This window comes from Zingiber officinale, chromosome 1A (genome assembly GCF_018446385.1).
Source record: "Zingiber officinale cultivar Zhangliang chromosome 1A, Zo_v1.1, whole genome shotgun sequence".
NCBI classification, from domain to species: domain Eukaryota; kingdom Viridiplantae; phylum Streptophyta; class Magnoliopsida; order Zingiberales; family Zingiberaceae; genus Zingiber; species Zingiber officinale.
In genome coordinates this window covers 137,994,033-138,011,302 of record NC_055987.1, presented here as the reverse complement: position 1 = coordinate 138,011,302, position 17,270 = coordinate 137,994,033, and the positions used below count along the sequence as shown (strand labels likewise).

At 40.0% G+C, this 17,270-nt stretch overlaps 1 protein-coding gene across 1 annotated transcript; it reads left to right on the top strand.

The window, feature by feature from the left end:
* The first annotated feature begins 8,524 nt into the window (after positions 1–8,524).
* LOC122034917 (serine/threonine-protein phosphatase PP2A-1 catalytic subunit-like) lies at positions 8,525–16,869 on the top strand. Its single transcript, XM_042594275.1, has 8 exons — positions 8,525–8,541; positions 8,631–8,721; positions 8,917–9,197; positions 13,879–13,993; positions 14,375–14,483; positions 14,561–14,638; positions 15,869–16,060; positions 16,327–16,869. The coding sequence occupies exons 2-8, from the start codon at positions 8,654–8,656 to the stop codon at positions 16,498–16,500; spliced, it is 1,017 nt and encodes a 338-aa protein (XP_042450209.1). The 5' UTR covers positions 8,525–8,541; positions 8,631–8,653; the 3' UTR covers positions 16,501–16,869.
* The last annotated feature ends 401 nt before the right edge of the window (positions 16,870–17,270 follow it).

Genomic DNA, 17,270 nt, shown 5'->3' with positions numbered 1-17,270 from the left:
AAGTGGAGTTCTCCTCATGGAACTTTGCCAAGTTATTCCACAACTCCTTGGCATCGTTATATCCACCTATCCTACACAAAACATCATTAGGTAAAGAAAATTCAATGATTTTCGTTACCTCATCATTGATGGTTGATTGGTGGATTTGCTCCTTCGTCCACTTCTTCTTCTCCAAAAGTTCTCCTTCTTTATCCAATGGAGGAGTAAAACCTAATTGCACACACCTCTAATTTTCTAGGTTAGTCATAAGAAAGTACTTCATTCTTACCTTCCAAAACGCGAAGTCGTCGCGATCGTAGAAAGGTGGAATTGTGACGTCTTCTCCAAGTCCATCCATTCTCTAGATCGTGCTCCCCCGGGTGTTGATCCAACGAAGAGCGACCTCGCTCTGATACCACTTGTTAGGATCGACGGTCGCGGCTAGAGAGGGGGGGTGTGAATAGCCGCCCCAAATTCTTCGCGTTTCTTCCTACGATTAGGGTTAGCGCAGCGGAAATGAAACCGTAGAAACGAAAAGGAAGAAGACAAACCTCAAACTCGATGGATGTAACGAGGTTCGGAGGTGATACTCCTACTCCTCGGCGTGTCCGTAAGGTGGACGAGCCCTATCAATCCGTCGGTGGATGAGTCCCCGGAGAACCGGCTAATAAATACTCCTTGTGGGTGGAGAAACCTCGCCACAATAGCTTACAACAGCAATATGGAAATACAAAGAAGAGCAAGAACAAAATACACAATGAATGTACAAATACTCGCTTGCCTTCTCGTCGACTGAAGTCCCGGATGAAGTCCCGGATGAAGCACCAACTTCACGGAGGAATGCCAACAAGCAACTCAGTCGAAGAAGCTCACACGAAGCTTCAGAGCTTAGCAAAGCTCAAGAGCACAGCTTTCAGAAGAACAACAGCTCAGTTCAGAGGAGGAAGAAGAAGGAAGAGGTAGCACGAACTTGCAGAAGCAAGAAGAATGGTCCTGTAGAGTCGCTCGACTCTTTATATAGCTGAATCTGCAAACCTGTGAAGGCAGAAGAAGACACAGAAGACCGAGATCTAGCCGTTGTCACTCACAACAGCTAGGCCTGGACCGATCAGGCTCCAACCTGATCGGTCTTGGGGACCGATCAGGCTAAGCCTGGACCGATCAGGCTATGTCCTGATCGGTCCAGGAAGACCCTGATCGGTCCTGGGGACCGATCAGAGCTTCCTCTGATCGGTCCAGGGACCGATCAGCATGCATGTCCCTTCCTTTTTCTCCCGAACTTCTTGCCTTCTGATCGTTGTTTCCTGATCGGTCTGCAGACCGATCAGATAACACTCAGTAGGCTACTGTTTGGTTACTGATCGGTCACCAGACCGATCCAGATACCCAATGTATCACTGGATCGATCCAGAGCTTGGTTTTTGCCCAAACCAAGTCTCAAGCCTTCCAAACCAACATCCGGTCAACCTTGACCTGTTGGTACATCATGCTTAGCATCCGGTCACTCCCTTGACCTGCTAAGACTCCCCACCAAGTGTCCGGTCAATCCCTTTGACCCACTTGGACTTTTCTCTTCGTGCCAAGTATCCGGTCACTCCCTTGACCTTCTTGACCTTCACAACACCAGATGTTCGATCAGCCTTGATCCATCTGGATTTTTCCTTGCCCGACTTCACTCACCAGGACTTCCCAACTGTCTGGCTTCACTCACCAGGACTTTCACCAACTGCCTGGATTCACTCACCAGGACTTTCACTTCCACCTAGCTTCACTCACTAGGGTTTTCACCTGGCTTTACTCACCAGGACTTCCAATCTGCCTGGCTTCACTCACCAGGACTTTTCAGTCTGCCTGGCTTCACTCACCAGGACTTTCCATCTGCCTGGCTTCACTCACCAGGACTTTCACCTGGCTTCACTCACCAGGATTTTCACCTGGCTTCACTCACCAGGATTTTCCATCTGCCTTCCTGATCTAGAGAACGAGCTACCGAGCCCTCTCTGACCTAGTCCGGAGAACGAGCTACCGAGCCCTCTCTGACCTAGTCGGGAGAACGAGCTACTGAGCCCTCTCCGACTTCCACTTGCCAAGTTCCCATACTTGGACTTCTCCGTGTCAAGTCTCCATACTTGGACTTTCTCCCGTGCCAAGCTCCCTGCTTGGACTTTTCCTGTGCCAAGCTCCCTGCTTGGACTTTTCCGTGCCAAGTCAACTCACCTCGGGTCAACCAGGTCAACCTTGACCAAGGGTTGCACCCACAATCTCCCAAGTTTCTGTTCTTGTCAAACATCAAGATACAACTTGAGTCAGGTCAACTCGAGTCAGGTCAACCTTGACCTAAGGTTGCACCAACAATCTCCCATCAAAATACAACTCTTCTGTTCTCGTCAAACATCAAAATACAACTCGAGTCAGGTCAACTCGAGTCGAGTCAACCAGATCAACCTTGACCTAAGGTTGCACCAACAATTTCCCCCTTTTTGATGTTTGACAAAACCATAACCTAACTTAGGTTTTCTAATGTTCTTCCTTGAACATTCTCCCCAAACCTACACTCTCCCCCTTTTTGACACACATCAAAAAGAGTGAATCAAGGTCAAAAGTTTCTTTCTAATGAAGGTCTCATACCTTTCATTGAAACCCTTAATTTCCCCCTTGATACTAAGGTCAACAATTAACTTAGTGATAATATCATATCACTCAAGTCTTTAGGAGTAAAAACTCCCCCTAAAAGTCAACTCCCCTTGACTAATAGGTAAAACTCCCCCTAAAGGTCAACTCCCCCTTGACCATTGCACAAATAATGTCTTGGAGAGTTTCAAGCCTTTAGAAATCCAAACACCAACTCCCAGCTGAAATTTCAAACAAAACAGTCGAAAAATCAGCATTTGGCACGCTCTGATCGGTCACCAGACCGATCAGAAGTCCCCTGGATCGGTCACCAGACCGATCCAGCCTTCCCTAGATCGGTCCAGTGACCGATCCAGAGTGCCCTGGACCGATCAGAATCCCCTCTGATCGGTCCCAACTCTGATATTAGAAGTTTCTGATTTTTCTACTTCCGAAATTCAGAAACCTCTCAAAAATCACATAAAATTTCAAAAATTGTAAAATTTTGAGGATACATTCCTCATAACATATATTATCACGGAAAAATAGTTTTCTATGAAAATAACTTCCATTTTCAAATCTTGATACAAAGTTCAAAAAGTCTTTGAAATAGCTCAAAGTTAATCACTCTTTGTATCACTTGTTCAATGATGAATGCTATCACTAGAAAAGCTTCATCAAGGTTTTTCAAATCAATTTTAAAATGATTTTAAACCCTTTAATTTAGGACCATAATCTCAGGACTATATGTACATGACTCGTACACAAGTTTTCCCTATGATCCCCAATTTAGAATTAGGCTCATCTAGGTACAAGAACTATGCACCTTGATCCTAACTCATCATCCTAATATCTCACACACATCTAAGGTGTATCAAACACATTCAAGTCAATTTTGATGTGAGATATGGGTCTAGGTTATCTTAAACTAGATTCTCATGCGTTTTCTAAACTACAATTTGATCTCCATATCAAGTTGTGTTTTTGTCCTTAAATCAATTTAATTGATTATACATGCAAGAGATGATGACATGGCATAAAATAGTATCATAAATGAAAACATGTGCCAATGTCATGATGTCATGGCATAAAGTGTGAAACTTAACTAGAGCATGACATATAAATAACTTAAGCATTATCATGACATTTCAAATGATGATAAATTAAGTATGATGTCATGACATGGCATATGGTAAACAATATATGGAAAATAACATGTAAAGGTATAGAAAATACCTAACTCTAGCCTTAGTTGCCATTTTTGATCATTTTGCCATAAAATCCATATTCCTAAGTGTATTAGACCTAAAATCATATACTAAGGATTTTTAGATCACTATGTGCCAATTAGATTGACCCTAGAAAACTCTTCAATTGTGATTGGCACATCCTAAACACCTTAGGAATAATTTTCCATTTCATTTCCAAGGCTTGATTACACCTTGAAAATTCCTAAAGTGCCACCTTTTGCCATGATTAGGTTAACTACCTATTCAAGTAAGGTTGGCACACCCTAACTCATCTAGCGTGATGAAATCACGCTCCTAGGAACCCAATACCTATTGGAGCTCATTGGGTTCACTAAATATTCACTAGGGATGTCTTCCCTAGCAAACCTCCTAATGACCCTCCTAGGCTTTAAAGCCTTGGTCATTTGGGACTTATCAAGATCAACTCTAGGGGTGACTCCTCTTGTGACCTTGGTGATGGTCTTCCTAGCCCTAGGTCTTGTTCCATAATCGAATAGAACATTATGGTAAGTGGGCTTGACCACTTGAGACTTAGGCTTGTGACACAAACCTTTCATGTCCTTGGGCTTTGGTTTTTGACCCTTAGACCCTAGAGTTGACTTCTCTAAATTCTTAAGGGCCTTTTCTAAATTGTCAAGTCTTGACCTCAAGACTTGATTTTCCTTTTCTAATACCTCAAGTTTTAATTTGTCATTTATCTTTGAGGTATTCCTAGGCATATGTCTAGTTGTTTTGGGATTTCTATCTAGGTTCTCCTTAGCCTTAGATGAGTTAATTCTAGGGTTAGCATTTCTAGAATTGTCCTTACCTAGGCTAACATGTTTGGCACCTAGGCACATGTATTGATTTCTATTGTTATCATGCCTATCTTTATTGACAATTGCAACAAAACTACTATTAACATGTTTCTTATTAGAATTGCAATAATGTGCCTTAAAGGGTACCTTAGGGTTTGCCTTAGCTCCCCCTATAGACGTGCTCGGTCTCTTGTCCTTGTGAGATTGCCTCCCCCTCGGACATTGGCTCCTATAGTGTCCCCTTCGCTTGCATTGGAAGCACACCACGTGCTCCTTACCCTTGCGTATCGGGACTCCGACTTTCCCATCAAAATACAACTCTTCTGTTCTCGTCAAACATCAAAATACAACTCGAGTCAGGTCAACTCGAGTCGGGTCAACCAGGTCAACCTTGACCTAAGGTTGCACCAACAACAGCGATGTAACGAGGTTCGGAGATGATACTCCTACTCCTCGGCGTGTCCGTAAGGTGGACGAAGCCTATCAATCCGTCGGTGGATGAGACCCCGGATAACCGGCTAATATGAACTCCTTCTGGGTGGAGAAACCTCACCACAAAGTCTTTGCAACAGCAAAACAGAGGAGTACAACAATAGAGGAAACAAACAAGAACAATAGAAATTGTAAACACACTTGCTTGCCTTCTCGTCGGAGTCCGTTGATGAAGCAGCAGCTAGAAAACCAGCACGAAGCTCACGCGAAGCTTCAGCAAACCGAGAGCTCAGCAAAGCTCAAGTCGCAGTTAGGAGGAAGAAGAGTTGTTCCTGTAGAGGCCATCGACCTTGATATATAACCTGCGAAGAAGAAGACAGATAAACTAGCCGGGTCTGGACCGATCAGGCACACTCCTAATCGGTCCAGGAGTGTTCTGATCGGTCTTGGGACCGATCAGGCCTTAGGCTGATCGGTCCCCAGACCGATCACCAACTCTCTGTGAGAGTTGGCCTCGTCTCGATCGGTCTGTGGACCGATCAGATTCAGTGGATCGGTCCGCACCGATCCCCTCTTCTTCTCCCGATCTTCGCTTCGATCGGTCACCGGACCGATCGGGAATACACTCGGTATCACTGGATCGATCACCATACCGATCCAGGTTTAGATCTCCCAGCACGGAATGTAGAGCTCCAGCCCTAAACCCTACCTAGTCCGGAGAACGAGCCACCGAGCCCTCTCCGACTTTGTCCGGTCCAGAGAACGAGCCCTCTTCGACCTAGTCCGGAGAACGAGCCGACCTAGTCCGACTTCTTGGTCCAGAGAACGAGCTCCCGAGCCCTCTCTGACCTAGTCCGGAGAACGAGCTGCCGAGCCCTCTCCGACTTCCCATGCCAAGCTTCCATACTTGGACTTCTCCCGTGCCAAGTCTCCATACTTGAACTTTTCCCGTGCCAAGCTCCCTGCTTGGACTTTTCCATGCCAAGTCTTCATACTTGGACTTTTCCCGTGCCAAGCTCCCTGCTTGGACTTTTCCGTGCCAAGTCTCCATACTTGGACTTTTCCCGTGCCAAGTCTCCATACTTGGACTTTTCACCAGATGTCTGGTCAACCTTGACCTATCTGGATTTCCCTTGCCTGGCTTCACTCACCAGGACTTTCCAACTGCCTGGCTTCACTTACCAGGACTTTCCAACTGCCTGGCTTCACTCCCAGGACTTTCCCTTGCCTGGCTTCATTCACCAGGATTTTCCGAATCAGGTCGACTCACCTCGGGTCAACCAGGTCAACCTTGACCAAAGATTACACCCACAATCTCCCAAGTTTATATTCTGTCAAACATTAGAATACAACTTTTCTACTCTCGTCAAACATCAGAATAGAGCTTTTCTATTCTCGTCAAATATCAAAATACAACTCGAGTCAGGTCAACCAGGTCAACCTTGACCTAAGGTTGCACCAACACGTAGAACACTAGGAGCTCATCGACCAAGCTACCTCCTACGTGGTCAAGTCGGGCTTGTAGGCCTTTGAGGATCTCCCGGTTGGTGACCTCAGCTTGATCGTTGCTTTGGGTATAGGCCACAAAGGTGAAAGCCTACTTGATGTCATAGTCTTCGCACCACTCCCTAAGCCTCCGCCTAGCGAATTGCCTCCCATTGTCCAAGACGAGCCGACAGGGAATGCCAAATCGACACAGGATGTCCTGCCAAATGAATTGGATAACCATCTGTTCACTTATTTTAGCCAACGGCTCAACTTCCACCCACTTTGAGAAGTAGTCCACCGCGACGAGCAGGAATCTTCGCTGAGCGGTCGCCATGGGGAACGCCCCAATGATGTTCATGCCCCATTGATTGAACGGATAAGACACCGTAGACGCCTTCATTTCCTCGGTCAGCCGGTGTGGGATATTGTGATACTTTTGGTAAAACCGGCAGGTGACTACTATCCGAGCGACGTCCTCTTGGAGAGTGGGCCAAGGAGAATCTTTTGAGCCAACAAACGACCGCTCGAATAACTTTTGCAGGAACTTTGGTGCACTTCTTAGAGAATGTACTCTACGTCTTCCGACCTAACGCACTTAAGCAATGGCCTCGAAAAAGCTTGCTTATAAAGCTGATCCCCTATCAACGTAAATCATCCAGCCCTCTTTTTCAATAGACGAGCTGGTTCCTGATCGGACGGTGTGCTTCTTGATCGGAGGAATTCGACCAACGACGTTCTCCAGTCATTTGGGAAAGAAACTCCCTCTATCCGGTCGATATGCGCCACTAATGAGACCTATTCGATTGGCTGGTTAATCACGACCTGGGATAATGAACTAGCTAATTTAGCCAGTTCGTCTGCAGCTTGGTTGTCTGATCGAGAATCTTATATATAATAACTTCTTGGAAATTTGCTCTTAGCTTCTCGAAGGCTTCTGCGTACAGCATAAGCCGAGTGTTGTTTATCTCGAACGTCCTTGATAGTTGCTGAGCGACCAACTGAGAGTCCGAATGAATGATGACTTTTGTGCCTCCGACATACTACGCTGCCTATAAGCTAACTATCATATTCAGTTTCATTATTGGTGGCATGATAATCCAGCCGAGCAGAAATTTGCATCTGATCCTCCCACGGTGAAATTAATAATATGTCGATCTCGTTATCTTGTCGAGTGGACGAGTCGTCGACGGATATTTTCTAAGTTACATCTGGCTCGATATTCTGGACTTTATGATGAAATTATCCCAGGCTTTAAGCGGCATGGACGCTGTGATAGAACTCGGCGATTCGTTCCCACCTGGAGAAGCTCACTCTGTCTCAAATGCCAAACTTGAGGAAATGGAGAGTGCAGAGGAAGGACAACGTGTTCCTCCAACTCACTGACGTGAAGTTTATCAACTGCCCGAAACTTAAGCCTCCGAGGAATCCACTCCCTACTGTTGCTTCGCTGACGATGTGGATGAACAACGAGATGCTCTACGGCGACCCAAAAGAAGACCGCCGTCTTCTAAAATGCATGACCCCGCGAGTGCTCTTTGTTTCGCTGTGTCAAGATCTGACGGCTGATTCCACCGCGTGCAGGGGAATATGGAGCCTGGTCTCGATCAAGGAGCTGCAGATCTCTGCGTGCCAAAATCTTACGGGTCTGCCGGAGGGCATTCCACAGCTCACTTCTCTTCAAAGCCTGAGCATCGTCCGGTGCAGAAACCTGAGAAGTATACCGGATTGGTTCAGCGACCTCGCCTCTCTCACTTCGTTGTCCATCTCTGCCTACACCAAGCTGCGGTCGAGGCCCAAAGTTCGCCTCAAACGTCCCGGTCTCGCCATAAATGTCGTAGGCTGCCCCTTGTTCAGATACTACCGATAGGCAGCAAAGCTGCAAGCGTCCACCGAAGGCAATTTATTCCAAGTTAGGGTCGGTCGCCTCTTTATCCTGGACCAAGAAAAGTGCAGATTTGTCTAGGCACAAAGGCATGGTCCGATCTGTGAGTTGTCGGGGGAGGGAGATTTTGAAAAATCATATGTTGTCGGTTGTTTATTTTTAACCTCTCTTTTGTTTTCCCCCTTTTTCTAGTTCTCGACCGGAGTTAAATAGCGATGTCCAAGTCATCCGAAAGATGTCGAAGGCTGTTACATCAACGGCCAACCATTCTTCATAATTTCAGGTACCATTTTACAAAAGGCACCGCTTGGCCTCCTCGACCCTGGCCTTGCTGATCAATAACCCTAGCAATTCGAACTTGCTTTCTTTTTTTTTTTCCTTCTGTTTTTTCGTCTGTCCATTTCCTATCTTCCTCGATTTGTTTTCGCCAATTTCAGTCTAATTTCCCTTGCTATATTAATCTCCGTCCCTGGATCAGCGATCGGGACCTTTGCTTGCCGCGAGCAATGCCGCCGTACGCGGATTTGGACCGCCAGATCGAGCACCTGAGAGAATGCAAGTTTCTACCTGAGTCGGAGGTGAAAGCCCTGTGCGAGCAGGCGCGGGCAATCCTGGTCGAGGAGTGGAACGTCCAGCCGGTGAAGTGCCCGGTAACGGTGTGCGGGGACATTCATGGGCAATTCCACGATCTGATCGAGCTGTTTCGGATCGGCGGTGAGGCGCCCGATACCAATTACCTCTTCATGGGGGATTACGTAGGTTAGTGTTTCTAGCACCCAAGAGAATATTTTTCTGAGATAAGTCATCTTTGCTTATTTGCAGTTGCCAATTTCCTTTGGTCCCTAGATTGGATGTTAGTTTTGTGTTCAAAGACCGTAACTTCTTACACCTACTGATATGTGAGCAAATATATCATGTAGTGATCATGAAATTGGTACTAATTCGTCTCGTGATTTTCCTTTTCACTCCCTGTTTACTTAATGAGAAGGTCGTTGAGAAAGAGAAATGTTTCTTCCCACAATTCAGTCAATAAGTCTGGTGATATACTAACCAAGTATGGAAATCGGTTGAGAACGTCTGAAGTAGATAGACCATTTTGTCATCATTTCAAATTTCAGGTGGCATTTACTATCTGGAATGGAGTTCTAAGGAAGGCTATTAACTTGATTGATATGTTTGTTCAAGGCAATGAATGATGACAAAAGCATTCCATCCCCAAATTCCTTGCATGACTACACTTAACTCCTACGGAGAAGGTCTCCACAAAGATTTTTTTTTTTTTGGATTGATTTCAGTAAATAGTATATCAGTTCCTTGTTCTCAAATCTCATGACCGCAACTTCTTGAGGTTAGCTTTCCATTCAATAGGAACTATATTGAATTCAACAACACAGAGATCAGCGAATCTAAAATCTATTTGATACCCTGCCTCTGAGGATGAATTGTTATATAGGAGTAAGTAGAAAAGATATCTGAGCAATAAATATAACAATCAGCTAGATAAGGCTTCATGTTTGTTAGAAAATGAAATTAAGTGATTTATCTGAGCTGTGCATGCAACAAACAGATAAGGAAGGTCTTCATGTTTGTCGGTCAATGAAATTAAGTGATTTATATGGCACTTAAATTAAAATAATACACCTAATACAAAAATGAGAGATACACTACAAATTATATCCAATTAAAATTGTAAATTATTTAAATTCTATAAGATGGCATGTGTTTGCCATTTTCATCATGGATTAGCTTTTCCAATTGTTATGCTTAACCTTTATAAACAGTAGCAATTCCATTCATTCCAATTTTTAAGAACAATTACAAGATCTTATCTGTCATTTGCTTATAGTAACACTTGGCATTTACATCTTTAGTTATGTTAAAAGTAGAACTTTTCTTTCGCCTCACTTCACTATTTACATTGTCCTCTCCTGTTATCCCTAAACAACAATCAATGGTCACATTTCTTTTACATTAACCCTTTTTATACATTATTTTGGAACAAAATCAAATGTGCACCCCTAATTTTCGAAATCAACAAAGTGGTGCTCCTTTTTATATCAGAAGTGCACCCTTAATCTGGTTTTTTCCCAAATTACCCTTATTTATATATTTTAATTCAATACTTTATAAATGAATTTAAATTGTGAATATATACTTTTATTAAAATAATTTTTTTTCCACCACCAAGATTCTTTACCTAGTAGTGCATGTCCCTTTGACTCACCGAGTACACTCTTAGATATTATTTTCAACTTTGATATCATCTTATCCCATGTTGTATTAGAGTCACCGTATATTTCACCTAATGCTTGTACTTCTACCTTCTTCTTAAATATATTTTGTTTCCCATCCTTTAACTTCCACCACTTAATTCTAGGAATTATATATTTGTAAGAACGAGGAAAACTTAAAAAAAATACACAATAGCCAAGAAAGAAGCTAAGAAAGTAGTGAGTGAAGCAAAAAATGAAACTTTTAAACGATTATATCAAAAATTGGATACAAAAGAAGAGGAAAGAAATATTTATAGAATAGCTAAAGTGAGAGAAAGGAAAACAAGAGATCTTAGTCAAATAAAATGTATTAAAGATGAATGTAATAGGGTATTAGTAAACGATGGAGAAATAAAAGAGCGGTGGAAGAGGTATTTTCATCAACTTTTTAATTAAGGTTTAGGTGACCAACTTAACTTAGGTAATTTAAGTAGATCAAATGAGCATAGAAATTTTAATTTTTATTGTAGAATTCAAACTTTAGAAGTAAAACAAACTTTAAATGAGAGACACAATGGAAAAGCCGTTGGACCAGATGATATTCCGATAGAGGTATGGAAATGCTTAGGGAAACAAGGTATTGAATGGCTTACAAAATTATTTAATATGATATTGAAAACGAAAAAAATGTCTGATTAATGGAGGATAAGTACTCTAGTTCCCTTATACAAGAACAAGGGAGATATACAAAATTATGCAAACTATAGGGGTATTAAACTAATGAATCATACTATGGAACTTTGGGAAAAAGTAATAGAAAAAAGATTAAAGAAGGAGACCACAGTGACAGAAAATCAATTTGGGTTCATGCCTGGAAGGTCGATAATAGAAGCTATACATCTTCTTAGACAATTAATTGAAAAATATCGGGAGCAAAAACAAGATCTACACATGGTATTCATTGACTTAGAAAAAGTTTATGATAGAGTCCTAAGAGAAATTATATGGAGAATTTTAGAAAAGAGAGGTGTTAGCGTAACATATATTGAACTAATTAAGGATATGTACGAGGATGTAACGACCAGAGTAAAGACTTCAAGCGAAGTAACTGAAGCATTTCCAATAAAGATAGGGTTACATCAAGGATCAACTCTAAGTCCCTATCTTTTTACACTAATTATGGACAAACTCACTGCGCACATTCAAGATACAGTACCGTGGTGCATGTTGTTTGCAGATGATATTATTTTAGTAGATGAAACACGTGAAGGAGTAAATGCTAAACTAGAATCTTGGAGGGTAACATTAGAAAGGAAAGTTTTTAAGCTTAGTAGATTACAGACAGAATATATGGAATTTAAGTTTAGCAATATTAGAAGTAATGAAACAATTGTTAAGATAGGAGAGGACGAGTTGCCCGGAAACGAGAGATTTAAATATTTAGGATCATTTTTGTAAAATGATAGAGGGATTGAGGGAGATGTCTTACATAGAATATACGCAAAATGGGTGAAATGGAGGGGAGCGTCGAGTGTTTTATGTGACCGTAAAGTATCTCTTAAACTTAAAGGTAAGTTCTATAAAATCGCAGTTAGACCTGCTATGTTATATGGAACTGAAGCACATGAGCAGAAGATGAGAGTTGCAGAGATGAGGATGCTAAGGTAGATGTGTGGACATACGAGGATGGACAAAATAAGAAATGGGAGCATTAGAGAGAAAGTCGGAGTTGCGTCTATTGAGGAAAAACTCCGAGAGACACGTTTAAGATGGTACGGATATGTACTTAGACAACCAATAAATGCTCCAGTTAGGCGATGTGAAACTATGATAAACATGCATATCAAACGAGGAAGAGGAAGACCAAAAAAGACTTGGTTAGCAACAATAAAACAAGATAAAATTTATTTAAATATAGATGATGATATAATAGGAGATAGAGCTTAATGGCGTAAAAGGATCCATACAGCCGACCCCACCTAGTGGGAAAAGGCTTGGTTGTTGCTGTTGTTGTTATTAAAATAAATTTTTTTATTGTGAAGCTATTTTTTGTCACCAGTTGGAAGATTAGTAGAGATTGTAAAATTGTTTTTTCTATGAGCTTACTTTTTTTTAACTTTTATCGTTGTAGTTATTGTTTTATTGTGTTAAATATTTTACATTATTTTTATAAAAAAAATTAAATTTATATTTTTATCTATGTGATCATTTTTTTTCAATTGTTAAATACTAAAAAATGGTAAAATTATTCTCATATGAATTTATATTTGAACATATTTTTGTGGGCGTGATTATTTTATTTTATTTTTATAAGTTACGAATTTTCCTTCTAATCAGACAACATTGAGTTTTTTTTTTTTTTTGATGATTTGGATCCGTTAAACAATTGGTTGAACCAGTTCTGTAGTGATGATTTGGAAAGAACATTAAGATTCAGGCATCCTTTGATTTAAAAAAAAAAATCTAAAAAGGCTTCCCTTTGATAATTTTGAGAACTAGTGGCACTCTTTTAATTTTTTTCCTACATTATTTCTTTATTGTCCAACATTATCCTATTAAGCATGATTGGTTGTACCACATTTTTTAAAGTTCTAGTATAAATGGAACACAACAATCCTACAAGATTTTAGAAGCCGCTCTCTATTTTAACTGTAACTACACTCTTTAAAACCTTAATTTGTAAAGCTTGTCTCCACAATTCAAGATTTATTTTTTGTCTAGTTAATTACTCATTCATTAACAGATTCACGCACTATTGTATGCACAGTTCAATGTGTTGATCTTCAAGTTGTTTTCTTCTTTTTGTATAAGGTAAAATAATATATGATTGTTTTTATTGAGGACAACAATTGGCGCCACTGCATGTTTGCTCCTTTGCAACCTTATTTACTGATTTCAAAGAAAATTATTTACTTTACTTGGAGGATTGCCTGTGATGAAATTACAGGACTTGGTAAGTATATATTGTGTTAGACTCCTAATATTTTTCTTGTCATATTCCTACTTTTGTGATGTTGATGTGTTTGACATCTAGGTCCATAGCCATTACTGACACTTGTATCCAGGTCAATGTCACGTATTTCTCCCAACAAACTACATATTGACAATAATCTCATATCTTTTGTACTTGAGATAATTTATTTATTTTTCCTTTGTTGGCTTCTTATGAGATTGCAATTCAATTGGATTTCTCACCTTAGTCTAATTGTCATGCTTTGGGGAAGCAGATCGTGGTTATTATTCTGTTGAAACAGTGACGCTCTTAGTTGCCTTGAAAGTTCGATACAGAGACAGGATTACAATTCTCAGAGGTAATCATGAGAGTCGGCAAATAACTCAAGTGTAAGTGCCTGTATTTGCAAATTTGCTCATCTTTATAGTTCTTGATATTGCAGCATATCAAGTTGCCATTTGGTCCTTGAACAGGAAATTAAGCATTTAGCTGATTTTAGTGAATGTGATTTAATGAACACTTGAATAACCTGGCAACTTCTGTTTCTTTGTCTGCATCATATGTTATATGTCTCATTTTTTTGTAATAAGTTCCCAAGTAAACATTAAACTTTCAGAATAAGGAATTTATGTTAATGAACACTGAACAGCATCTTGTTAGTTTTGGGGGTTAAATATTTGTTGAAATCTAGTTTAGTTGTGGATATTCTTTAATTTATTGACATCTATACAGATTAATTTTCTTCATTAGTCTTAGGTTTTGTTTTTCAGGTATGGCTTTTATGATGAATGCTTAAGGAAGTATGGAAATGCAAATGTGTGGAAGCACTTTACTGACTTATTTGATTATTTACCTCTTACAGCCCTTATTGAGAACCAGGTTTGTTTTCTTGCCCTTTTACACCAAATTCTTCATAGTTGCAATTTTTATAAATCTATCTACTTTCTGTTTTCTAGATATTCTGTCTACATGGTGGTCTCTCCCCATCGTTGGACACATTAGATAATATCCGTGATCTTGAACGCATTCAAGAGGTATGCACAAGATTAACATTATTTCTACTATTTCTAGCTGTCTTGCTGAAAGACTGAAACTGCCAAGAGTATTGACTAACTAAAAGTAAAATTAATAATTAGAAGCTAACAATTATATAATTTTGTTACTTCTTCTGTGATCTTGATAACTTTGCTGTGGAAATGTTAGTATATGTTGCTTTTGCTGAGCATACAGTAGATATCCCACTGTAACAAAGTTGTGAAGCTTTGAAGTCTTTTGTTTATCCTTAATCTTTTAACTTAAGTTCTGTAGTTCTTTATCAAAAATGCACATACTGAACTATCTATGCTTGGAAGTTGGAATGAGATGTATAGAAATGTTTTTTATTTTATTTTTTAACAAATAAGGAAACTGGATGTATAACATACAAAGGTTGTGCAAGTAGTTGATTTATCAAATTTCATACTTGAATTCATATGCTTTATATGCACCGGTAGGCAAAGTCAGCCACTGCTCTCTGTGCCAACAATGATTCTAGTATGAAACGTTGTTATATTTTTATCCAGCTCTTTGCAAAAGAGCTTTGTGCATCAGACCACTGATGGCATTTTCCCTTTTTTTTTGGGGGGTTAGAGAAATGTATTTCTTTGTTGAGAAAATTTTGTTTATTATATTGATTGAGTGTGCATTGTCATCATAGGCTGAGACTGGTAAAATTGTTTAGAATCAGGTGACCATTGCTTAGCTGGTTCCATTTTATACATTCCAGATTCAGGGCTGACTAAGGACTTGTTCATTGTGTAGATAAATCTCATGTGGGTTTCATACTGCTTTGCAGTGAGCAAAGAAACAAGTTTGTCCTTGTGATTATTTTAGGAAGATTGATTCTTAAATTGAATAAAAATATAATAAATGGATTTTTATTTAATCTGCAATTAATTAGAACTTGATGTTCTGACTTCTGTGAACTGTTGTCTTTATCTTTGTTTTATTTAATCTGCAGAGCAGATGAGACTGAGAGCTTCAGGCCCTCACCTTGTTCTAATTTACTCTTTTAAGTGTGATAACCTGCCATTTGTACCTCTGGAGATTGGAAGTTTTAATAAAATACTCTCATATGTCACACGCAAACACATTATTTTCATTCATGATCATTTTGCGGAGCTTGGTTTTTAAACTTTCATCTCCCTTCTTTATACATATGCGAATGTAACAGTTCTATTTGCTATATTGAATGTAGTTTTCTCTATTATTTTTTTGATCTCTAGGTTCCACATGAAGGTCCGATGTGTGATCTTCTTTGGTCTGATCCTGATGATCGATGTGGATGGGGCATATCACCAAGAGGAGCAGGATACACATTTGGCCAGGACATTGCACAACAATTCAATCATAGAAATGGGCTCACCCTGGTGTCTCGGGCTCATCAACTTGTCATGGAGGGTTTCAATTGGTGTCAGGTGAGTTGCCAAATATTGATCGATAAGCCAACTCTTTATTACTTTTCCTGATTATATGGTTAACCACATGCAACTATTATTGTAAATGCGAAGATGTGAGCTTCTACGTAGGATTTGTAAATGATTCTGAAAGATGCTGCTAATTAACATTTAGTTCTATCTATCTGTTAAATGTGTATAAAATTGCTGATGGTCTACTACCCATCCTCTTTCAGCCTTGTGATACTCATTTGCACTTTTCCCCCTTTTTTGTTTGCTTGTTGCAGGAAAGGAATGTAGTTACAGTATTTAGCGCACCAAACTATTGTTATCGATGTGGTAATATGGCGGCAATAATGGAGGTGGGAGAGAACATGGAGCAGAACTTCCTTCAGTTTGATCCTGCACCTAGACAATTTGAACCAGAAACCACCCGGAAAACTCCTGATTATTTCTTGTAGCGTTGATACGCCACTCTTTATCAGTCTTGCTCGTTCGATCTGTTCCAGAAAAGAGTTTTGGTTGCTGCAGATACGGTCATTCTTTTGTTTGGGGGTTTAGCTGCTGCTGCTGCTGCTGCTAAGCGCTAACCTTCAAAAGTCTCACATCGTGCAATTCAAATGCCGTGTTTTCCAAACGCCCTGGGATGCTGCCAAAAGCATGATCCTCTTGTTTTATATATATTTCCATTCCAAGAAATGCAAAACGCGATTGCTTACATATGTTTTGTATTAAAGTTTTATTTGTATCTTACTACGTTTCATGTGATTCAAACAATGATTAGGCTCCAAAAATTCAAAAGAGCCTGTATCTGTCGGTTCCGTGCTGCACTACTAATTGTGTTGGTTCTGTGATTGAGTTTTTTTTAATGCTTTGTTTATCCTAAGAAGTGGACGATAGATAGATGAAATAACCTAGGGGTATGGAAAGAGAATAGAAAGGAAAAAAAAAATCCTTCCTCTGCACGTTTGTTTACATTGATCGGTGTAATTTTTGTAATTGAAAAAGGTGGCATGTGTTATTTTTGGAGTATATGGTGTAATTTTATTAGTTAAAAAGGGTATTTGTGTCAAATTTTTTTAATATATGGTATAATCTTGTGAATGAAAAGAAGTATATGTATCATTTTTTTTTTTCATCTGTTGTTTTTCATTCAATTTTGACTTGATTGATTTTGGATTTAAAATTGTCCATGAATTATGTTTCTCTTGAAGTAAACATAACATTAGTA

Coding starts and splice junctions, on each gene's coding strand:
- LOC122034917 (XM_042594275.1), top strand. CDS start 8,654: ATGTCCAAGTCATCCGAAAGATGTCGAAGGCTGTTACATCAACGGCCA. Junction 8,722..8,916: donor ACCATTCTTCATAATTTCAG/GTACCATTTTAC, acceptor TCCCTGGATCAG/CGATCGGGACCTTTGCTTGC. Junction 16,061..16,326: donor AGGGTTTCAATTGGTGTCAG/GTGAGTTGCCAA, acceptor TGCTTGTTGCAG/GAAAGGAATGTAGTTACAGT.